At 57.3% G+C, this 23,115-nt stretch overlaps 2 protein-coding genes across 4 annotated transcripts in view; both read right to left on the bottom strand.

Annotated features, from left to right (window-relative positions):
• Positions 1 to 1,937: 1,937 nt before the first annotated feature.
• On the bottom strand, positions 1,938 to 4,159 carry HES6 (hes family bHLH transcription factor 6). 2 transcript variants are annotated; one of them, XM_030841482.2, is made up of 4 exons: positions 3,898 to 4,159; positions 3,738 to 3,824; positions 3,439 to 3,628; positions 1,938 to 3,338 (listed from the first exon to the last, which is right to left on the bottom strand). In XM_030841482.2, exons 1-4 carry the CDS (start codon positions 3,976 to 3,978, stop codon positions 2,914 to 2,916), a joined length of 783 nt encoding a protein of 260 aa, XP_030697342.1. In that variant the 5' UTR covers positions 3,979 to 4,159; the 3' UTR covers positions 1,938 to 2,913. The 2 variants fall into 2 exon arrangements, with proteins under 2 accessions (XP_030697342.1, XP_030705004.1); XM_030849144.2 differs by having other exon boundaries at positions 3,547 to 3,628; positions 3,898 to 4,149.
• A 4,394-nt stretch (positions 4,160 to 8,553) lies between these two features.
• The window catches only part of PER2 (period circadian regulator 2), a 40,440-nt gene continuing 25,878 nt past the window's right edge, over positions 8,554 to 23,115 (bottom strand). The window contains exons 14-23 of one of the 2 annotated variants that reach the window (XM_030859636.2): positions 22,879 to 22,963; positions 22,244 to 22,406; positions 22,033 to 22,157; positions 21,040 to 21,204; positions 19,776 to 20,030; positions 16,928 to 17,748; positions 15,627 to 15,813; positions 14,514 to 14,703; positions 13,402 to 13,552; positions 8,554 to 10,759 (exon numbers count right to left, since the gene is read on the bottom strand). In XM_030859636.2, the coding sequence (XP_030715496.1) occupies positions 10,610 to 10,759; positions 13,402 to 13,552; positions 14,514 to 14,703; positions 15,627 to 15,813; positions 16,928 to 17,748; positions 19,776 to 20,030; positions 21,040 to 21,204; positions 22,033 to 22,157; positions 22,244 to 22,406; positions 22,879 to 22,963 (2,292 nt within the window). In that variant the 3' untranslated portion in view covers positions 8,554 to 10,609. Of the gene's footprint in view, positions 10,760 to 13,401; positions 13,553 to 14,226; positions 14,704 to 15,626; positions 15,814 to 16,927; positions 17,749 to 19,775; positions 20,031 to 21,039; positions 21,205 to 22,032; positions 22,158 to 22,243; positions 22,407 to 22,878; positions 22,964 to 23,115 lie in introns of those variants that run through there. The other variant, XR_009564500.1, reaches the window with a different exon arrangement.

The raw sequence follows: 23,115 nt of genomic DNA, 5'->3' as shown, positions 1-23,115 counted from the left end.
TGAGCACGTCCGAGGGTGTGCAACCCAAAGCCCGTGCGGAAGGCTGGTACCACACTGCATCACGATGGAAGGCAGAAAGCCTCGGCAGAGGCGCAGGTGGGTGTGGTTGGCAGAACAGGGATCCCCGAAGATGTCCACATCCTCATTTCCACACCCTGCGACTATGTTACCTTACATGGCGAAAGAGGCTTTGCAAGTCTGATTACGGGTTAAGGACCCTGAGGAAGGGAGATTATCCTGGATTATCCAGGTGGCCTCAAAGTAATCACAAGTAGAAAGAAGAGGGAAGAAGTAGGGGAGGGTCAGAAGGAAATGTGACTATGGAACAAAGGTCAGAAAGATGCAACGTTGCTTGCTTTGAAGGTGGAGGAAGGGGGCCACCAGCCAAGGCATGTGGACAGCTTCTGCAGTGGGAAAAGGAAGGGAAGTGGATTCACCCTCTAGCCTCCAGAAGGGAATGAAGCCCTGCGTTGGCTTTAGCCTAGCGAATCCCCTGAGACTCCTAGCTTACAGGAGTGCAAGCAAATAAACTTGTGTTGTTTTGAGACACCAAGTTGGTGGCAATGTATGGCATTCACAGAGGACGGAGACAGGGGGCCAGGGATTGAAGTGGGGAGGAGGGGATTCACGGGGAATGACGAGTCAAGGCTAGCAAATGCCTAGAGCAAGGCTTGCAAGGGTTTGTTGGGTACTTCAGAGAGAGGAGGTGGTGTGAAAGTTGTCTGGAAGAATGGGAAGGAACGCAGGCAGGAAACTGGTGGTCCCAGGCCGCACCATAGGCAAAAGCTGCTCTCACCCCACGGAGGCTGACAGTGGTCTCTGCTCTGGGAGCCACTTATATTTGTGAGAAAGAAAAGACACTGCTCTTGAGGGGGTCCCGAGAAGCTGACTCACAGGTGGGAGGGGGCCCAGGGCCAGAGTTCTGGGTTAGTGGCGTCTGACCTTAGGGGGGTCCTGGTCCCAGCAACATCTTTCCCCCAGGTCAGCCTCCTGCACCTCGAATCCTGTGTCTTGGGCTCCCCTGGGCCCCCTTCTAGGACCCCTTGGGAGGATGTGACAAGTGTGGGTATGAGAGGAAAGAGTGGTTCCTCCTAAACAGTCCTGGCTGATGCTCCCCAGATGGCATCAGAGCTTATCACAGTGGCCTTTGGGTACTGCTGGGAGCTACACGGGACAGACGTCTTACAGGTGGACCTGCTCTCGTGTCCCTGCGGACACATCCTACATCAATCTGACTGGGGCGATGTAGATAATCCCAGGAAAAAGTCTCCGTCTCTCTTGAGCTCTCTTTTATGGACCTGCCTCCCTACCCCAACCCCTCAATAACTCATCCCCAGTGGCTAAAATTAGGCTGCATCTGTTTATAGCCTGGTGGCCGAGGTCTAAGACTAAATCACCGGGGAGCCACAGTGAAAAACCCCTGGTGGCCAGGATCTGCTAGGGGGCTTTTGTAAAAGGGTTCTCGGGAGAGATGTTTTTCAAGCAAAGGCACACACTGGAGAGGAGACCCAGGTGTCAATCCTAAATTGTCACACCTTGACCCGGCCTGGGCACTGCCAACCCAAAGTAAGAACAAGAACAAGCTGCTTTGGGGTCCTGGAGCTGGAGATGCAGGGGCCGGGATACCTGTGGCAGTGACTGCTATCAGCTGACCTCATGCTGTCTGCAGACCCAGGCCAAGAGGGCCATCTCCCTACACCCCAGCTGCCCATCCCATCACCCTCCTTCCAAGGGTTCTGACCTCCTGGGCTCAATTTGGCCTTAAGTCCAAACTGCCTGGGCCGTGAACTGGGTGGGTCTCCATGCCCCCGAGGTCACTGGCAATGGGGAAGCTCTCTCTTCAGTCAAGAAAACTGACCACCTAATTAGACCGACGTCTGCATCAAACTCATGGACCTTAAAACAGACTTTTGAAAGAAACTTCCAAACCACATGGCTAGTAATCAGGCATTAGTTTTATTCCTGGAAGCTCACAAACAAGAGAATGGTCCAGGGACAGGCCGTTTCCCTGTTGCTTAGTTACTCTGGAGACAAACTCCATGCAGTGGTTTCCATCGCCAGGATGCACACAATTCCCAGGGAGTGCAGGCCGGGCCCAGGGACCTGAAGGGGAAACCGATCTGGAATGGCCTGGCAGTAGGGAGGTAGAAACACCGTCCAACGTGAGACCATGCCGCGGGGTGTCCCATCTCCACTGCCATTACACTACTTACTTTGCTGACAAAGGGTCAGAAGTTTTAAAACCACTCACAGCATTAGATATGGGAAAAAATGTGCTTGGTTTAGTCTTTGTGCGTTTGACACCTTAATGACACCACAGCATTCAGCAATACTTCAGAAGGGTAACTAACTCTCCAAAACCCTTTACTTAACAGAATTGGAACAACTGAAGGCAACGTAATACACAAGCTCAAGTGTGCTAAACACAAGACATACAGAGAGCCATGCTTCCCTCTGGCAGCTCTGGGCAGTGCTGCAGAATGCCTCCCCTGCGTCCTGGCTGAATGGCCAGGGCTGCCAGGACACTCGTGCCCAGCGCTCAGGAGAGGCTCAGCTCCACTCTGTCACCTCTGCCCCCAGGCCCACACAGTGCCTGAGAAGTCTGGGATAGGTGAGAGACCTGGTAGCCCTGCAAGATACTTCCTCCTGCCTGTAGCTCCTTCCCTCCACCCACCAGAGGGCTAGGGGGGCAGGGGGTGGGGGTGGGGATGGTCCATAAACGTTGCTCCCTTAAGAAACAGGGGCCTGGCTGGCCTGGTTATCGGGGACTGCCCTGCAGCACCCACTGGAGGAGGGCAGCAGAACTGGGAGATATCCAGGGCCCTACCCCTGTCCAGATACCTGGACCCCAGGGAGGAGGGACTAGAGCATGGGAAGGCAGGGCCCACCCCTTAGGCCCCAGGCTGCCGTTGGTCACCAAGGTCTCCAGACACTCTGGGCTATGCGGGCAGCGGTCAGGCTGCCCAGGGCTGCGGGCACCAAGTCCGGCCCCTCAGCAGGCGCCCGGCTCAGTTCAGCCTCGGGGACCTCCTCCAGGTCGGAGGACTGGTCGTCCCCGGAGCCCCGGGGGCTGGGCAGTGGGGACCCCAGGGCGCCTCCTACTGGCCAGTTGCTCCGCCCATGGGCTCCCGGTGGGCCGGACAGGGCGTCCCCCAGCAGATCCCGGAAGCTACTGCCCTCGCGCAGCGGCATGGACTCTAGCAGGTGGTTCAGGAGCTCGGCGGCGACGGTGGCGTCGATTGCCTGACACGTCGACACGAACGTGTGCACCTCGTGCATGCACTGGATGTAGCCGGCGGCGAAGCGCTCGCTTGCTTCCGCCTGCAGCTGCTCGCGTTCTGTGTTCAGGGGTGGGAGGGAAGAGGGCCGCGCCCGGTTCGGTGAGCGGCAACTGATTGCTGTGGCCCGGCCCGCCCGGCCCCCGGGGACAAGGCTCACCCAGGAGACGCGCGGGGCGCGCCCTGCTCCAGGAGGGGAAGTCCTCGGTCCCGGGCAGGGGCAGGCCAGGCGAACGCGCCCCCGCCCGCGCGCCCCGCCGCCACTCACCGCGCGCCCGGCCCCGCAGCGCGCCCTGCACGCGCCGCACCGTGAGCTCCAGCACCTCGGCGTTCTCCAGCTTGGCCTGCACCTGCGCCGGCGGGAGCGCCCGGTGGGGAGGGTCGGTGAGGCGAGGCCGGACGGCGACCCCCGCCCGCCCGCTCGCCCGCAGCCCCTGGGCGCCCGCCCGCCGGCCTCACCTCGGCGCCCGCCAGCAGCAGCCGCAGCTCCTGCAAGCTCTCGTTGATCCGCGCGCGCCTCTTCTTCTCCACTAGGGGTTTCCGGGCCTGCGGGAAGCGAGCAACTGAGCCCCGGCGCTGTGCGGCCCCCCGCCCCCCCATCCACGGCTACAGCCAGCACCTTGCGGTCCCCCCGCGCCTCGCAGCCGTCCTCATCCTCCCGGGCCGCACGGTCCCGGCCGGGCGCCAAAAGCGGAGCCATGACCTCCACCTCCCGGAGCGCCGTGCGCCCGCGCCCCTGGCAGCGCAGCGGCCCGCAGCCACCGCCGCCCTCGCCCCCTGGCGTCTTACGCCGCGTCCTCACGCCTGCAGCGGCGCCCGCCCCTTTTATAGCGCCTTGTTTGCATCTCAAGGCGCCGATTGCTCGTGAGAGCCAATGGCAGAGGCGTGCTTTGTCTGGCCCCGCCGCCGGGGTCGGCCGGCAGCTGGCGGGGCGTGGCCTGCGGCCGGGGACTGGGGGGTCCAGCCGGGCCCTCCGCGCCGCCCCGGCATTGTGGGGCACCGGAGGGGGGGCGATGACCCGGAGAGCTGTGGCTCTGGGTGCGCTTGTTTCCCTTCCTACCCCAAGCAAGGCGCCCAGGTCTGCGGCGCGTGCTAGCAGGGGCGCATCCATCTGCCCATTCATTCATTCACGCTTGACTTTGTTCACCCAAGGTGCAACAGGAGAGGAACGCTCCTGCGCAAGTGCCGGGGTCCTGGCGGCCAGAGCCACAGCAAAGGCCGCGGTCTCCGGGCCTGGAGGGAGCTACAGGTCCGGGCTGGGGTGGCTGCAGAGCCCCGGGGAGGTGAGGGCCCCTAGGGCAGCGGGGGTGGGAACGGGCCCTTGGCCCCAGTGCGTTTCTTGCGGACCTGTGGGTCCTGACATCCGAACGTCGACACCGCCTTCAGACCGCTCAGGGATCCTAGTGGGGCGGGGTCCCCAGGCCCGCCCGCACCGCTCCATCTGTAGGCTCTCCTTCTCGGGTCATCCTCTGTCCCCACAGGCCGTCTGTTCTCTCCTGGTCATCATCGCCCTCACCACCGGAGTTCCCCGCATCTCCTTCTAGTCCCCTTTGCTCCCCGATCCCTCTTTCACTTCCCTTTCCCCCCTCAGCACCCACCGCCGCCCTCCCTTCCCTGCCCGCCCTCCCCCGAACCCACGTTCTCTGATTCCCAACCCGAGCTCGCCCTTCCCTGGTCCCTGCCCTCCCTGCCCAACCACCCTTCCCCGCACCCTTGTTTGTTCGCCCCGGCCCCCCTCCCCGCCTCCTGTCCCCCTCGGCTCCCTTTCCCCCCCAGCCCTCCCGCGCTTCCCGCCCGGCTGGTGGAGGCCGCCGTCTGGTCCCCGTAACTTGATGCCCGTGACAGTTGGCAGCTGCAGCCGCTTCGGGCGGAGAAAAGCGGCAGCCTGGCCAAGAGCGACAGGTGTTGGCCGCGCCTTTGTCTTTGCCGCTTTGTCACTCGGGCGGGAGCGGGCGGTGGGTGCGCCTGTGTCCGCCAGACGACCGCCACCCCCACGGCTGGCCGCCCATCTGTTGGCCCAGCCTCCGTGAGGGTGGGGTGCGCGGGCGGTGGGGCAGCTCCCTGGGGACCCCAGCCTGGCCGCAGCCCCACCGGCCTAGGTCCATGGCGTCTGCTGGCACAGCCAGAATACCAATTTGCCTTCAGACCGTGAAGCCTTTGCACACACACAGCCTTACACCTGGAACACGCTGGGATCTCCCTTCAATGGCCGTTTCCTCACTGTTCAGGTCTCAGCTTCCCTTTACCCAATCCTCTGCTTCCCTCCCGGGACTGGGATTGTCAGGGTCTGGTCTGTGCCCCTCCAGGTTACAAGCATCCCTGGGGGTACAGTCTGACCTAGGACCCCTTACCTACCCCCAGCACAGAGCCTGGCCTAGCAGAAGCACTGGGTAGGTAGGGAAATCGAGAGAGTGTCCCAAGCCTAGCTGGAAGGCAGCAGGGGAAAGGAAAATCCAGGGACCGCAGTGTGGTGGGGTGGTAGGACTAGGCCCCAGACACCCACCTGTGCCCCCAGCCATCTGAAGATGGATCTGGAAGCCCTTCAGGTGACTGTTTCACCTCAGCTCCCCACCGAGGGACCTCCGTAGGTAAGACAAGTTTGGTGAGTGGCTTGATGGTTCCCAAAGTCACCTCACTGACCTCTGTAAGTACCTGGGAACCCCTTCTGCTGATTCTTACCTGGCCGTCTCTTTGCTTTTCTGTGAGCAGGGCCCGGGAACTTCCCCAGCCCTGCGCTGTTCACCCAGGTATGAACCCACTCCTTTCCTTCAATCACCCTGTGTCGTCCTCAGTCTCCCCCACAAGCCAGAAAGCTTAGTTCTCTTCCTCCCTTCCTCCCCTGCCTGGTCAGAGACCTGATACCCTTCCCCCTCTACTCCTAGTGGAGGGACTGACAGAGTGGGGGAGGGGCTTGAGTAGTGAACCCCAAGAGAGCCGATAGCTGGCCTGTAACTTTACTTTTCTTCACCATTTAGACATCACCCCAGGGAAGGAGATCCCACCCCCACCCCAAGAAACTACAATTAAGCTTCTACTACTCTGAGGAGCTCAGAGATGGAAAAATAAACTCAGTGATATTTCTTGTACTCTGATTCATACCCCTCCCGTTATTGATTATATTGTTTGAATAAGATCAAACAAGTAGTTTAGAACGCTCTCCCTGAAAGGCAGTTTGTATTGGAACGGGATGATCAGGGCTCTGGGGAAGGCCTCTGGGAAAAGACTATTAATCTTTTCCTGATTGGATGGGGAACTGAATGTGGGAGGTGGAGGAGGAATGATAAAGGCAAATGGTGCAAGCGAAAAATGAAAGGCAACTAGGAACTCCGGGAAAAACAGAAAGCTGCTGAAGAAGAGAAGTGTAATCTTAGCACTCACTTGGCCCAGTAGCCAATTCTTTCACAGTCAGAACAATGTAACACTGTTCATAGGGTTTCAACATTTTAGAGTCAATCTATAGAAAAGGCAAGGAAGGCTTAATTATGGTTACAGGATATAAAGTTGCTTTGTAAAAACAAAAGGACAGATGACAGTTGTCAGGAGAAGGGAGGAGGCTGGAGCATGGGCTAGGGACCTCATAACCCTTGTCTTACATGGGGTGGGGGGATTGAGGAATGCTGTCTAGAGTTAAGGAAGGAGAAATCAAGTACTGGGATATGCCTCAGTCTGACCAAGTGCCCTTGGGGAAGAAGGTAGAGGGATAGAGCAGGGAGCGTGAGGCAGCAAAACCCTTCCTGGTTAGACTGGAAGTTGCCCAAGGCCTCATCTTCGAAGTCAGTCTCCATTGCCTTTAGTGCGCCCATTGGCTGGCTGGCTTGGCCTTTTCCTCCCAGAAGCCTGGCTACTCCGTCTCAGGACCACCACACCCTTTCTTTCTCCTTTGCATGGCCTCGTCTAGCAGGCACACTTCCTGCCATTTGTCCCTTGGACTGATCCCCCTTTCAAAGGTTGCCTGAGTACAGACTTCCTGAGCATTTGGGCTCTTTGATCCCCTCATATCCAAAAACAGAGGCCAACAGAGGCTGGGCAGGGCTGCAGTGGCCACAGGGGGACCAGTTAGCGGCAGGGGTGGCGAGCCATAAATCCCCAGGGAACAAAGACAGTGGCCAGCCTATGGATGTCCAGGCCCCTTGAGGGCAATCAGCCCAGAGGCTTGGAGAAGCTCCTTTTGGTTTAGAAATAGGGGAGCACAGGCCCTTGGGGTTATATGGTAGTTAAAAATGTAGTTAAGAGCCCCCGAAGGCACTCAGACGTTCAGTGAAACAGCCACATCTGGCCACTTAGCGCGTTTGCAGAGGCCTCCATGCTCACTGGGAGGACTTTGCCTCCCCAGCCCCCAAGCACCACTTGGATTTAGGCAGCCAGGACAGGAAGCGGCGTCGAGCCCTCCCTCCTGCTCAGGGAGCTTCTGGAAGGCTGGGCACCAGGGCCGGATCCATTCATCTCCCTGCTCCGACACCACAATACGGTCCTGGTGTGAAAAGTGGGGTGGGGGGGGAGCAGGCCTCCACTGTTTGACCAGGCCCTGCATGACTTCATCGCTGTGGAAGGAAGGACTGGGGGGTGGGGTGGGAGGAGGCTGCCACGCTGCCTGTGTCACCTCTGATGGAGACGCGAGGTCCTTTAGACCACTCTGCTTTCAGCCCCGTGGCCAGCACACAGGCAGCCAGCCAAGGTGAGACAGACTATCCTGGAGGGGGCAGGAAGAGAATGGAGCAGGTGCCTGGGGTCACCTCAGAGTGGACAGGGGCACCAGGGGCTGAGCTGAGTGGCCCTACTCCCCATCTGTGAGTGAAAAACCATGGGGGAACGGGACTGCAGGATTAGATCTAAATCGTTGGGAGTTCACTGGGGTGGGGCTGCATGTCAGAGAGACACATAGAGACAGGAAGGGACCAGTGAGAGGCACCCTGTGCAGGGGAAGAGGTGAGGGGGGGCCTTTGTGACAGAGGAGTTCCTAATTCAGAATTTCTAGGGTTTTTTTTTTTTTTTTCGCGGTACGCGGGCCTCTCACTGTTGTGGCCTCTCCCGTTGCGGAGCACAGGCTCCGGACGCGCAGGCTCAGCGGCCATGGCTCACGGGCCCAGCCGCTCCGCGGCATGTGGGATCTTCCCGGACCGGGGCACGAACCCACGTCCCCTGCATCGGCAGGCGGACTCTCAACCACTGCGCCACCAGGGAAGCCTGGGTTCTTTTTTTTTAAAGAAGATTTTGATAATCTTTGATCTCTATTCAGGTTCCTGTTCCTCTGTGCTACATTAAAAATACACACAAATAAAAATAAAAATATACTTGCTTTATTTACCAATTTTCTAAAAGGCAAAAAATCATAAAAAGACACAAGCAGTCCAACAAACACATTGCACTGGGTGAAGAAAGTCTGGTTTGCACATAAACAAACCACTTGTCCGGCAAGGCTTAACACGTCGTTACACAGACTCTGAGAGCTTATTTACATATCTTTTTAGGAATATATTAAAAAGAAGGCTCAGTTTAAAATCGAGAAGAAGTTTTCTATAACACCCGTGTAAGCACACATACTAACGAAAATGTAAGACCCGATGCGTGGCACCGTGTAAACAATTTCACAAAATGCTCCTGTCAACTTCTCAGCGCACGTCAAAGCTACGCAGCAGTTAACAATCAATGAATATACATAAATGCTAAGATAATGCTGCCAGTAAACATTGCTAACAGGAGGGAACGTGTTGGCAGTCTTGCGTTTAGGGAAAGTCAATGCAACTTTCGCTCCCATCTAATCCCTTAATGATCTGACTAGTGGCAGGAAGCAGTTTGTAGCATCTAGTCTCCACACAAATGCATAGACTACACCTTGTCTTGGGTATCTGCAGGTGATGTTGCTTTGTAAATTAAAAAAAATAAAAAATTAAACTTTCTGTGTTCGAGTTTATGAAAAATAGGATTGATATTCAGGCATAAAGTGGTTTGACTATGAAAACCAACTGGATTACAAGGAGACGTCACCTGTTCTAGTAGCTGCTTCTCCAGCAAAGAACAGGGGAAGCTGCCCCCTTTTAACTTTCTACAGACGCGATGCAATTGTAAGTCAGTTGTTTCATCACTGGCAGCTTCTCATTCACCCTAGGGACCAATGTAACATTTTTGCAGACAATCTTTGGGATAGACGATGCAGTATGAGGTTTTGCAAAAAGTTGGGCCGTCTGGTCTCACTTTTCCCCGAGTGTCCCATTCACCTGAAAGTGCTAGTGGACATCACCACAGAGACCGGAAATGGCACCAATGAGGTCAGGTTCATGAAAAGAATTAGGGGCCGGTGTCCCAGCCCAGGTGTGGTGAGAGCGGTTAGATCACGGCGCCCTGGAAAACACAGATGCAGCCACCAGCTAAGTCAGGAGAAAGCACTGGCTCAGCTGGGCCAGAGCTGATGTCTCGGAAGTGCCGATCAAAGAATAAATACGGGTGGGTCCCAAGTGTGGCGATCAAAGCCTGGTTTGCAGAGGGAAGTCACAATAAGGGGATGACCGACAATGTGTTTTTATCTACATATTGGCTATCCCGGTCTGAAAAGGATACGAGAATGATGTCAAAATATACACAAGGGTCTGTGTATTTCTGAGGATGTATATTTCTACGATGGAGTTGGTCACACAAACCACTAGGCATCTTTAGTCCAGAGCGAGCATTTCAACTTCGTTCACCCCAAACTTAAGCTACGTCAGGTGAAATGTTTGCTGCTACCACACTTGAAGCTGAAGCTGCTGGTCTGCCATTTAATGCAAAACATGTTGAAAGAAGATTAGCAGAGGCTGTGATCTCCACTTGGTATGTTTTAAAAACATCTAGTCTGACTAAATAATTTAGATAAAAAGCAGCCCCCCAGAGAGGACATAATTTGATCTGATCCAAACACACTCTGGGGAAGCTCCGAAAGGCCGGCCCCTCAGCGCGGAGTCACCTGTGGCATCCTAGCTGTGGGTCACAGCCCGGTGCGATGCCCCGGGACCGCCCACGGGGAGCCAGCAGACACTGGTGCTCTGGCTGAGAACACTCAGCCGCTTCCCCGACACAAGGAGGGAAGCAGTCCTTCTCAAGTTAAACAATGATGAAAATCTCCTCCCCTGTCCCCGAAAACTCCATATTTATATTTTAAATACAAAAAGCTATTTCTTCCCAAACTTCTCCTACCCGCCACGGTTTTAAATCACCCCTTCGGAAAACGATGGGTTTTTTCTAGAACAAAAAAAGTCATGTAAGTATATCCGTCCATTTCATTAGAAACACAGGTGAAGACCCTCCCCCTCCTCAGAGCACCACCTAATGTATGCCACCGGCTGTCCCGCTGCGGGGGGTTACGTCTGCCCTTCGTTTCTGTGACTCAGGGAGGGTCCGTTTTCCTCTTCTGTGGTGTCGGTTGTTCCGCTGAGTCCCAGAGTAGGGGTAGCTTCCTCATACCGCATGCAAACGTTGTCTTTTCCCTTGTTTTCACAGCAAACGCATTCCTTAAAAGAAAAAATGCAAATCAGTAACAAAAATGAGATCTTTGGTACGAAAAAGTAGTTCAAGCTGAGAGAGGTGCAGGTGATCAGGTGTCAGCAGTGAGGCTGCTGGAGGGTGAGCAGGTGCCACTGGGCGTGGGACCCCTGCCTGCTCTCCAAGGAGCCAGAGCTCTTCCCAAGAGGTCCCTGCTCCCAGCTCCCCAGGCCCCTCCCTTGTCTGCGAGGTGGCTGTACATAGCGAGGGGACAGCATCAACCAGAGGCTCTAGTGCCAGCTCCTCCTCTTTCTGCCTGTGGGACCTGGAGTTGCTACCGACCTTCTCTAACCTCAGTTTTCTAATCTGTAGAATGGGACAGCAACAACGTACTGTCTCATTTGTTCATTTCCCATCTGTTAAGCACCTGTCGTGTTCCAGGCACGTTCTAAGCACTGGGAGTCAGCAGTGAACAAAGAGGAAAATCTGTGTCCCAGCGGAGGTGATCTCCTAGTAGCCGAATGAGAAATGCTCCACAGTGTATTAAAAGATGGGAAATGCGGGGCTGACACGGAATGAGGCATGTGAGGACGTCTGTAATTTTACTGACGTTCCACTGAGAGAGTGACTGTAGTGGTTTTAAAATACGCCCACAAATTCTTTGACACCCCTTCCTCAGAAGCTGGAGGCCTGGACTCGGTGACCTGCCACTAACAAAGAGGAGGTGATGCAGGTGACACGTGGGTTGTAACAGGCACTGCAGCCCCTCGGTTCTCTCTGGGGAGGCCGGAATCGTGTCACGAGGACACACAAGCAGCCCGATGGACAGATCCACACGGCAAGGAACTGAGGCCTCCTGCCAACAGCCAGCACCAATGTGCAGGCACGTGAGGGAGCCTCCTTGGAAGGGGATCTTCCGGTCACCATCCTGTCTTCAGATGGCACGAGCCCCGACCAATATCTCACCTTTGCCCTCAGGAGAGACCCTGAGCCAGAACCACCCAGCTAAGTTGCTCTTAAATTCCCAACCCAAAGAAACAGTGGGAGATGATAAATGATTATTATTTTAAGCTCCTAAGCTTTGGGGTTATTTGCTAGGTAGTATTAGATAAATAACACAGCAGCATGTGAAAAAAAGACTTGAAGGAAGCTGGAGTGAGCCATGTGTCTGTCTGAGGAAAGAGGAGTCCAAGCAGAGGGAAGGGCAGGTGCAAAGGCCCTGAGGCAGAAGCCTGCTCAATGATTTCAGGGAACAACTGGAGAGGAGGGAGTGAGGGGAGATGGGAGCTGTGGGGAGGGGGTGTCATATTTTAACAGCTTTGCAGCAATTTATTCTGATTGAGAAGGGGCACCGCTGGAAGGCTCAGAGCTGAGGGGTGACGTGATCTCACTGTAGGGGAAAAGGGGGAACAGAGTGCAGCGGGGGGGATACTGTGACAATCAGGTGAAGCAGCACTGTGGCGTGGACCAGGGTGGTGATGCTGGAGGTGATGGGAAGGGGCTGGTTTCCAGCCACCTTGAAGGTCAAGCCAGTAGGACCTGCTAGTGGACTGGATGGGGCACGACAGAAAGAGAGTCCAGAGGGCTGTGGACCGAGCAAGAGGGGTGATGGAGTCACCCTTGAGTGGGTGGGCTGGCTCTCTCTGAGCATAACCAGGACAGCAGATGAAGTTCGACAGAGGTGGATGCTAGGGAGTCTCGGCACGGAGACACTGCTTTCGGTCAGGAGGAGAGAGCTGACAGCGCCAGAGGGAGTGTAGACAGAAGAGGAAGGTGCAAACCCTGAGCCTGGGCGCATCCACACTGATGGGTACAAGAGCGAGGGGCCAAGGGGCCGGGGCCAAGGGAGGGGTGCTCTCAGAGGAGGGGCCGGCCGTCGCTGAATGCCGCGAGTGGGTCGGTTAGGGTGAGGACGGAGACGTCAGTGGATTCAGCTGCTGGACCTGGAGGCCTTGACGAGAGCAGCCTCCCGGGCAGTGCTGGTATGGGGGTGCTCTGAGGGGAGCGGGGGAGAGGAGCTGGGGTACAGTGACACCTCTGGGACCCTCGGGAAGGAACAGAGACAGGAGGGGCAGGCTGGTGAGAGTGGGAGGGAGGGTGGGGACCTGCTGTCTCCCTGTTACTTAATGGTCTACGTGGATGTTGAGGGTTTATGACAGAGGAAGTGTGTGTGTGGGTGTTTTCACTGGAAACAGAATTGAAAGAAAAAAAATTCAAATTTCAGCATGTGATTGAGACTAGATATTTAGGAGACCTTTTTGGAAACAGTGTTGAAAAGCCATTGGAAGAAAGTTCTTTGAAGGAAACCTGACAGTGTGGTGGTATTTTTTTTTTTAATGAACTTTTTTTTTTTTTTTTTTGCGGTACGCGGGCCTCTCACTGCTGTGGCCTCTCCCGTTGCGGAGCACAGGCTCCGGACGCGCAGGCTCAGCGGCCATGGCTCACGGGCCCAGCCGCTCCGCGGCATGTGGGATCTCCCCGGACCGGGGCACGAACCCGCGTCCCCTGCATCGGCAGGCGGACTCTCAACCACCGGGCCACCAGGGAAGCCCTTTAATGAACTTTTAATCTTAGAAGTTTTAAATGTACAGAACAGTTGCAAAGACAGCACAGAGCTTTCTCATCACAGTGCCTTTTACCGCAAAGTCAGAAAACCCGCTCCAGAGCTCACCGCCACGTCGAAGGCCGCGGGCAGGCCGCCCGACCGCATCCACGGGTGGACGTCCTGCAGCTCCTGCCTCTGCCTGTCTGTGAACCTGGGCTGGAGCCTCTGCAGCACCTTCAGCTTCTCCCTGTCCTCCTGCAGGACCGTTTCTAAATTCCTTCATGAAATATTTAGAAATAAGAAAGCTTTAGAACGTCTCAAGGGCTTTGTTTTTTAAAGAATATACTCGTTTTCTACCAACACTTCCAGTGTTAATCATGTAATTTTAGATGATTTTGTTTAAATTTCCTTTCCATTTAAAATAAATTACCCTACTTAAGGTAACGTCATCTCCCTAGTAGATAGTCTGTAGTTTTTCTATGAAGATGATACACCGAGTTCTGATTTTCATTTCACTTTAGCGCAGCCATGGGAGCCGGGTATCTGCAGACACCTGGTTCTGTGCCCGGGAGGTTCTCACCAGCGAGGTGGTAGGTAGACAAGCCCTACCCTGCCACCTGCCGACACTGGCCTGCCCCGCAGCAGTCCTGGAGACAGAGCCCTGGGCTCCCCTGGCCCAGAGGCCTGGCTGTTCTGAGCCTCAGGGTTAATCTGTCCTTCCTCCCCCCCATGTCCCTCCACCGAGGGGGCACTGCACAGGGGCATGGACCCTGATAGGTTCCAGGTTCCTTGGAGTGGTCAGAGCTGAGGCACAGACCTAGGTCCCTACAGAGCAGCCAGCAGCCTTGGGCTGGTCACCCACCTTGACTCTTGGTTTCTGCATCTCTCAGACAGACACACAGACACACACACACACACACAACACACACAACACACACACACATCACTGACCACATAGGGTTGCTGGCAACAGAGCAAAAGAGACGACGTTGGCACGAATGCTTTGTAAACGTCTTGTGACACCGTGGTGGGTCCCCAGAGCCCGTCATCCTGGAGGCCTGTAGCAGGTCACTCTGCGGGCTCTGTGTGGCCAGCGGCACCATCTAGAGGAGCCCTGCTTCTCTCTGTGCACTCAGCTCAATCTGAGATAAGGCTCCCGAGGGAAGGCCTCTGGCCTTGTGGTTCTGGGGAAACTGCACCCAGCCCTTCACTGTCCCGAGCCGCCGGCGAACGGTTACCGCGAAGGCATCTGGTATGCCATCATGACGCTGTCGTCCGTGTCGGCCCCGAGCAGCCAGACGGGGTCCTGGAGGACGTCCTTGAGGCGCTCACTCTCCACCATGTCCACCTTCACTTTTGCTCTGTGGTTATTCTCTGAGGAGTCGACGCTTCCAAAATACTTGCTGGTGTGACTTGTGTTGCTGCTGCCTTTAAAAACACAAAGCATGGCAGGTCAAAACCTTGACTACTGCGCTGACCGTGCACGTTGTGCTCGTGTAAAGGAATGGCAGCATTACAGAGCTGAAGGGTTTTATTTGGTAACTGGTGCCTGGGTTGGTGGACCTTCCCTTCTCTTTCCAATTCTCGAGTTGTCTGGGTAATTTAAAAACAGGATATCAGCTGGTACCATGGAGGTGATTCTCTCCTGGGGAGGCCCCGAGGAGTCCAGGTGGGGCTATATCTTAGAAGCCGTGCTCTTCTCTCCCAGGCTCACTACCTCCGGACTAAGCCAGGCCACAGAGAAGCCGCCCCTGTGAGCGGCAGGCGGCTGTCCTGGAGCGCCTCCCGGCAGGCCTCCCGCAAGGAGAGGGGCCCGCTCACTTCAGGGAAGCGGGGGTCTTACAGTCTGGGGAGAGTGTGTGCTCTTCCCGTGGGGCGGTTCCAGATCACACCTGAACGATCCCGGTCGGTCCACACGCTAGCTTCTCACCAGGGGATCTAACTCAGGAAGGCGAGCCGCTGCCAGCCCTCCCGGCACACCCGGGGAGCCCCAGGGACAGTCCAAGCAGGGCCAGCTGGGGTGGGGGGCCTGCAGTGCCGCTGAGGTCGAGAGTGACGGGCAACAGAGGGAAGTGGGGCGGGCCGGGGCTGCCGTCCGCGCGGGTGGAGCGGGTAGGAGGAACCCAGCTGCCTGTCTGAACGGCCGAGGGCCCCGAGGAGCTGCTCGGGGTGCAGCTGGATGCCTGCATGTCGGGGTCCTGCCCAAGTCAGCCTGCGGCTTTGGGGTGACTGGCTCCCTGGGGGCCGGAGAGTCAAGGACACCCAGGTGTATCACGTGAGAATCTTCCAAACACACCTGCCACCTCCCACCCCGCCCCGACTCCCAGGTGCTCCCAGCACCACCTACATACCGGCCCCACTTGCAGATGCATCGCAGCCCAGCGACCCGGAGCCCAGGGAGTAGGAGGTGACGGAGGCCCCGCTCCCGGACGGGGCTGAGCCCATGGCCGAGCAGAGGTCCTCGCGCAGCAGGAGGTGCAGCAGGCCGCTGGGCGTGCACAGGGCATCGCTGCTCTGGCCGTCCTTGGGCTTGTCGCACTTTGGGAACAGGGAGGAGACACCAAGTCAGGTGTCTGGTCTGCACCAGACTCTCAGGGACACAGCGGGTGCGCCCTCCTTGGACCGCTGGCCCTTCCTCCACGTGCCACATGCGCAGACCCCGTGCTTACTGGGACCACAGCGGGACTCTTGGTAGTGGGATAGATGCCATCTAATTAAATTTAGTTTGGGGAGAGTCCCACTAAAGACGGCAGCGCTTGGATCCCTGCGGGGGAAGCCTCAGGCTTGCTCCTCCACCAAGGCGGGCAAGTGTCTCCTGCAGCACCCCAAAGCTGCTCCTCGCAGAGGCAGGGCTCTGGCTTCCCGGCTCCCGCGCCCCCAGAGTGGGGACGGGCTTGGACATGAGGGGGGCTTGGCCTGGGAGCGCCCCAACCCTCCAATCCTTGGAACCCAGACTGTAGGCCCGGGAGTCAGGAGGGCAGCAGCCGTGCTGGGACAGCCACCCTGTTCCCACTTGCTCTCCCAGGAGCACGGGCAGGGGAGCCCCGCGCAGCTCCTTCCTCGGAGGGCCCACGGATCACACTGCCTCAGCAGATGCGACCACACACCGAAGCTCTCAGGACACAGAAGCATTAACTGGAAATCAAACTACAATTTCATTAACCGAGTACGACTACACGCCAACGTCCCTCAAGACGTGGGAGGATGCACACCCACGGCACTGGCTTCCAGCTCCCTCCTGGCCCTGCTCCTTCACCGTGAGCCCCTCTGCTGCCAGCTGCCCTCCAAGGCGCCTCCGTTCTGACCTGTCACCTGACTGCGCTTTATCCCCGAAGCATTCACTGAAACCCTGGAGGCCCGTGACGACGAGTCACGAAATCACCTGTGGCTGTTTGGCGCCTGCATCCGCCAGCAGACGACCGATCTCCCTTTTCCCCTTCAGATCCCAAGACAATAAAAACTGGTCTGCTCTGATAGGGTCTTTTACCCGGAAAGTGTTATTTCCTAGCACACGTGTTTATGTCGGAATTGAAATGGTCTGGTAGTAACCTCAGTGCAGGGACCACCTGAGGTGAGGATGTCCGTGACCCGCCCGAGGCGGCCGCGTTCGCCACCTGCCTTCGTTAGACAAAGGGCATCAGGAGATCCTTACGGTTGGCGGTGCCTCGGGCCGCCGGTCCCAGGATGAGCCAGGCTGGCAGTCGGGCCCCGCTCGCACGGTCTCTGTGGGCACCGTGGGCCCTGCGGCCGCACAGCCGCCCTCGGGGGCCTCTTCCAGCTGCAGCAGGCTGAGCTGCAGGGGCGAGCTCCCGCGGGACTGGAAGAGCGGTGGTGAGGTCCTGCCTGCAGACCCCGCGGCCGAGGGCAGGGCGGCCTGGGCGGCCACATGCAACACGGGCAGCCCGCTCTCTGCCAGGGCACACGTGTGCGGGTGTTTGGGGGATGAGGTCCGACCAGGGAACTCGGGCTGCAAGGCAGGAATCACCTCGGACGGCAAGTTCGGCTGGCCGGGGAAGAAAGCTGGGGGCAGGCTCGGGGTCACCGGGGAGAAGGAGCAGCTGGGTAAGACCAAGGCCACGACCGGGGGCAAGGGGCCGGCAGACGGTGGGGGCTGGACTGCGAACTCGTGCTGGGTGTCCACGGGCAGCGCGAGGCCGGCGTGGGGTGTTCTGGGTGCCGCTGCCACGGTCCCTGGAGCTGGCACTATCCCTGGGGCTGGAAACATGGGCAGAGAGTAAGCGGGCACCGGGGTGGGGAAGGGCATCGCGGGGCAGCTGGACTGGGATGTGTCCGACGGTGACCAGGCGGTGGCATTCAGGCCCACCAGTGGCAGCCGCTGGGGCGGGGGCCCCCCGGACCCAGGGCTCTCCGAGGAGTCTCGAGGCTTGACCCGTTTGGACTTAAGTTTTCTGTTCTTCCCCGTTTTTTTCCAAGATGAATCTATTCCAGAGGTATTTCTGAGTCCGGGAGCAGCTAAAATAATGGGAAAACAAGAGTTAAAACGTAAAAATTATGTTATGTTTCCTGTTACGTCAATTTTCAGAGATGTGTAGGACCTCAGAAACCTGAAGGCGCCTCCCAGTTCAACAGTGAGTCCCACTTTCCCCATCGCCAGCCTGGGGATCACGGGGCCACCACCCGGTCTTCCCGGATCCTCAGGAAAGTGAGAAAAATCAGGGCAAAACGTTAGGTTTTCATAAAACTAGATTCAATCCATTTAAAGGACCACCCTTTGTTGCGAGATCACATTCCTTGCTTTCTTCTCATATTAAAATGCCGTTTCTTTCATGAAGTAATAGTGATAAGTGGCATCAAGAAGGTTTTATTTGTCCAGAACAGTAAGAAAGCTGGAAGTCGACGCTATTCCCCAAGGGCGGTTTGTGACACCTTAGAGGCAGAACCGCTGGTCTCGTCTAACCTTATCTGTCAGTGTTACGAGTTTCATCGCTGCTGTTCCTAAAAAGAGATGTTTCCTGCTTAGAAAGCTTGTGATTCCAGCCCAGGGAAGTCAAAGGGCCGCTCGCCCTTGGAACCAAGGTCTTCCTCTCTGACGGTGAGTGCTGCTGAGAGGGCCTTTCTCAGGAGACTGGAGGGGCTCCACCCAGTCACATAAGGGACCCTGGGCATGTCCCCCCCCCACCTCCCCTGGGCACCGGCCGGCGCTGGGAGTACTGTGGGCTCGGGGGTCATGCCGAGCTGGGGGGGGAGGGTGGGGTGGGCAATGGAACGGGTCCCAGGAACCTCAGCTTCTCCTCTCCTGTCACAGAGGGTAACTCTGGGCTCCTGCAGCAGGTGTGCGAGGGCATCCCCTGGCGGCCGTGCCACACGATAAAGGCAAATGGGCCAGCCCAAAGCAGACTGCTAAGCGGGTGGAGGTTTTGCCATTCAGCCTCTCTGCCTGGGGTTCTTCCTACAGGAAATCTGCCCCCTACTGGGACCCGGAGCTACGGCACTGGGCTCCTGGGATGCCACACCAGGGTCTGGGAGGGGCTGCTGTGGACAGCTGTGCAGTCTGTGCACTGCACAAAATGTGTGGCCAAGGGGGCAAGAGGGGGCTGGAACTCTACGGTGGTGTGGACACCGTTTCCTGATTTCCACAGAGGTTCCCGATGTGCTGGCAGTAACCCTGGGTCTGGGGATAAACTCCTTAAGGAGTGTGTCAGCCTCTCACTTCTGGGACATCTGTTTTGGTGTGTCTGCCCAGAGACCAGGGGGAGTTGGGTCCTCATGGTGTGTGTCCCCTGGGCTCACTAGCTCTCAGCTCTGATCCCTGTGTCACGGCCTGGGAGCCCAGGGAAGAGGCGGCATCTCTCATCAGCTTGGCCTTGTCAGGGGGGCCTGGGAAGGTGGCTGGGGGTTGGGAGCCAGGCTCCTGGACCAGAAAAGGGGCAGGGAAGCTCGTCTGTTCCACTTCATCCCTTGCCCGTTGACCACCTGATGGCTCTCAGCCTAAAGGGCAGCTTCACGCACCCCTGGGCTCTGTCGCGCTTGGAGTCGGCCGCCTGGCCCTGAGGCCGATCCGCCAGGCGTACGTGCTCTGGGGAGGAGGGCGCCATTCCCTCCTACGGTGTCGTCCGGGGCTAACCTCCTCCCTCAGGGGCTTGACACCGAGCGCCCCGTCAGTGCCATCTCCTTCTCTGGGCAGTGCATTAGCCCAGCTGGTCCTCTGAGGGTCCTGTCTGGGTGGGAAGGTGGGGTGGGGCCTCTTGCCCCTCAAAGTCACCCAGGCAAGAAATGCGTGGCCTGGCAGCACTGCGCCTGCCCGCCCTGCGTCCCACAGGGGCGTGGCTGGGCCTGCCACCACGATTTACAGCACTGCTCCCTTGGGAACACACAGTGACATCCTTGAGAACGTCGCTGGTCAAGTCCCAACAGCTTCTTACAAACCCACGTGTCCCAAACTGGGGACGTTTCGCCTTCTGAAAGCAGCGCCAGATTCAGTAACGTTAAGAATAAAGTTAAAAAAGAAATCCACTTTTAGCTCAGGTATTACCACTTACCTCTTTCACTCGACTGCCCCTTGCATCTGTCTTGTGAGTAGTAATGGCAGCGAGACTGGAAGACACTGAGCTTTCTTATTTCTCTGAACTTTAGCAGGAAACTCTGCTCCTCTCTCTGGGTGTGGGCGGCCAGCACTTCCTTGGTGAGGCCCAGCTTCCGGAAGGGCCCCTGCTCGTGGCCAAGGCCGCAGGGCAGCACGGAGCCCGCCAGGCAGTCCAGAGACCCGGGCCCACTGGCAGTATCTCCCACCGTCTCTGTAACAGAAGATGCACAGCTCTCATCTGCAAGGGCCCTTCCATTTTAAAACGGCTGAAAAAATGCACACTGCACCTATGAAGAACAGAAATCATTCGCACAGAAGATTCCTTCACGAGGCCCACAGCATGGGGATAAGATTCCTTCACGAGGCCCACAGCATGGGGATAAGAGTCCTTCACGATGCCCACAACATGACGTATTTGTTTAGCTTTCTGAGAAAGTTAATGACAAAAGGGGTAGGAAGCCCCATCACCCAGGGGCTCCGGGATCAGTCCTCTAAATTGGGGCACCTCGGGGGGTTTTCAGCCTCTGACGCTGCAGACACTCCAGGCTGTCTTGTGCTTTCAGAGCAAGAGGCTAAGGCTGGCGCACAGCCTCATCCTGGCTCAGGATCACGGGCTTGACAGTGTGGCCAGTGGGACTGCGGGTGCAGACAGGATGGGGCAGGTGGGACCACAGACTGTCCTGGAAGGGGTTGGACATTGACTCTCTGATGTGTACTTCTGCCCTCATCACGCCCCCCTTCCAAGCAAAGAACGAATTCAGGATTCGTTTTACTTGTGGTATCTGAAGAACAGCTCAGTGTGACACCCTTGGTTGTCCTGCTATTACGACCCGCACTGGCTCCTGTCCTCACATGGGGAGGGCAAGGCTTGTAATCCCATCCAAGGAAGCGGGATGCTGGGCGGGGGCTCGTCCCCAGGCTTCTCTCGGCACCAGCGAAGGGGGAGTCCTGGGACCCCTGCTTGGTCCTGGGAGGCCCCTCTGTAGCGACACCTGAGCAGACACCTGTCACAGGTGGAGCCAGAGCGCAGCGGGGGCAGGACAGGCGTGGCCACCCCCGCCCAGCATCGCACGGATTTCCTGCACCCCGTCACTGGGCTGTGTAGCCACCTCCACACTTGGATAAACTTAAAGAGAATCTGAGGACGGCAGTCGAAGCTTCTCATCTCTATCGTTCAAGTCCGATTCCTCCTGACATCACCCGAGGAGCAGCGCGCGTACCGAGCTCAGGCTGCGGCTTCTTGTCGCCCACGTGGACGATGGTGCTGCTGTAGCTGCACTGGCTGGTGAGGGACGCCACGCTCTGTGCCTTGCTGGGCAGCGTCAGCGAGGTCAAGTGCGTGCTGACGTCCGTGTGGCTGTTCACCTTGAAGGGTGACGCGGTCTCTTTATAAGGGAAAATGGAAGCAAGACACAAAAATGTGATAAAAACGTACTGTAGGGATGAGCCGCGTGGAGGCCTAGGTGGTGCCCAGTACCGGGGGCGGGGGCGGGGGCGGGGGGCAGCTGCAAGTCTGCACACGTCCTGGCAGGTGACACTGTGTCCTCAGGGGTTTATTCACGGGGGATGGCGGAGAGGAGGAGATTCTGAAATGGAAACGCCACCGCCCTGACCTCCTGAGTCCTTTGGGAGGAGGGAGGCAGCAGGCAGCAGGTGACCACGGTGCCCTGGGTCAGGGCCTCTGCCGTGGGCCTGCGGGGAGGGCCGCCCGGCAGTCAGGAGCCCGTCTGCTGAGTGCAGGCAGGCAGGTGGCGCTCCCTCCCTGCGGGCTGGGCCAGACTCCACCAGGGCACGGCTGTCCGGTCGCCTGGGCTTCCGTCTACAATGGGAGACCCTACTTCTGATCCTGGTGGCGGCCGCCAGCAACGCCCTCATGTTTGAAGGGCCTGAGGTCTCATCTGACTCGTGGGGTCACTGACCCTCAGAGGCCAGGCCTCCTCTGAGACGCCCAAGAATGACAGCCCGAGAGGCCCCAGCCTCCAGCAGCCCCGCAGGATCCAGCCCTCAAAGCCCAGGACCACCTTTATCTCCAGCTCATAAGAAGTTCCGAGCTACTCTGGTCATGTAAAAAATAGCCTATACCCTAATACCGTGTCCCTGAAGCCGCTCAGAATCCACCTGGAAAAAGGGGCTCCAGGACCTCAAATGACGCCTGATCCCACCAGAGAGGGTCTAAGTTATCCCGCAGTTAACAGCTCAAACGAACCAGGTACCTGCGGCATGTGGCCCGGGGCCGGCGGTGGCCTCACGCTTGTCGCTGGCCTTCCGCGTGGGGAGGTGTGCCGGGAACTCACACTTCCTCTTCAGGGTGGTGGCCTTGCTGCAGCTCTCCAGGTACCTGTGGGCGGGTGATAAAGGGCTTCATGTAACAGAGAGCCCCACAGCGTGAGCAGCTGGGCGGGGAGGGAGGCCAGAGGGCCGCACCTGACGACACTGTCCAGGCAGCTGATCTGCTGGTAGGAGCCCGCAAGCAGGCTCTTGAAGGCCAGCTCCTCAGGAAGGCCGGCCTCGGGCAGGCTGGCCCTGGAGCGGTCCTTTTCCGTGGCTGCAAGAGCTTTCATCTGAGCCGGGGAACTGCTCTGCATTTCTGGAGGAACGACAACATTGTTTTTTCAGTTAATCCTTGTTTTCCCCGGAGTACACTCTATACTTACAAAGCACCTTAATTCTACCTAAAGATAAGGCTGGGGCCTCAGAATACGCTTCATGGACGCAGAGACCCCGAGACAGCCTGCTATTCATGCAGCACTGCTATGCCATCCGCAGGGGGGCCTGGGGGGCGCTCTCTCTGCGGCACTCGGTCCGGCCTGTTCCCAGGGTCAGGGACTCGGCAGTGGGAAAGGTCAGTTCTTCACTTGAACTCCTGAAACTTTCAGGGCCAATAAGATCACAGGCGCCTTATGGTCAGTCGACACTCCCTGCCTTGGGGAGGGTTGGTCTTTTCAAACATGACTTGGCGGGAATAACAATTGTAACCATAATTGCCGGCAGTACAGCTTTCCGTCTCCTCACCTCACCACGCTGAAGTCTCACTAAGGAAATGCTGGATCATTTGTTACCTGCAGCAGACTCGTTCTTTTGTTCTCCAGATTCATCCGGACAAGGGCTTTTGCTTTTGACCTTCTTACCATTTTTACAAATCTCCTGGAAGAAAAACACATCATTCACCCTGGGAGCCCCCGCAGCCTTTGCCCCACCCTGGAAAGAGAAAAGCAGGATTAATCCCAGCAACAGCAGCAAGTTCTGAACGAGACCTGAGAGGCAGAACTAGAGACAGCTGATCTTACGATTCGGAA

This window comes from Globicephala melas, chromosome 7 (genome assembly GCF_963455315.2).
Source record: "Globicephala melas chromosome 7, mGloMel1.2, whole genome shotgun sequence".
NCBI classification, from domain to species: domain Eukaryota; kingdom Metazoa; phylum Chordata; class Mammalia; order Artiodactyla; family Delphinidae; genus Globicephala; species Globicephala melas.
The sequence above is the reverse complement of the archived record's forward strand: the minus strand, read 5'-3'. Positions and strand labels throughout refer to the sequence as shown.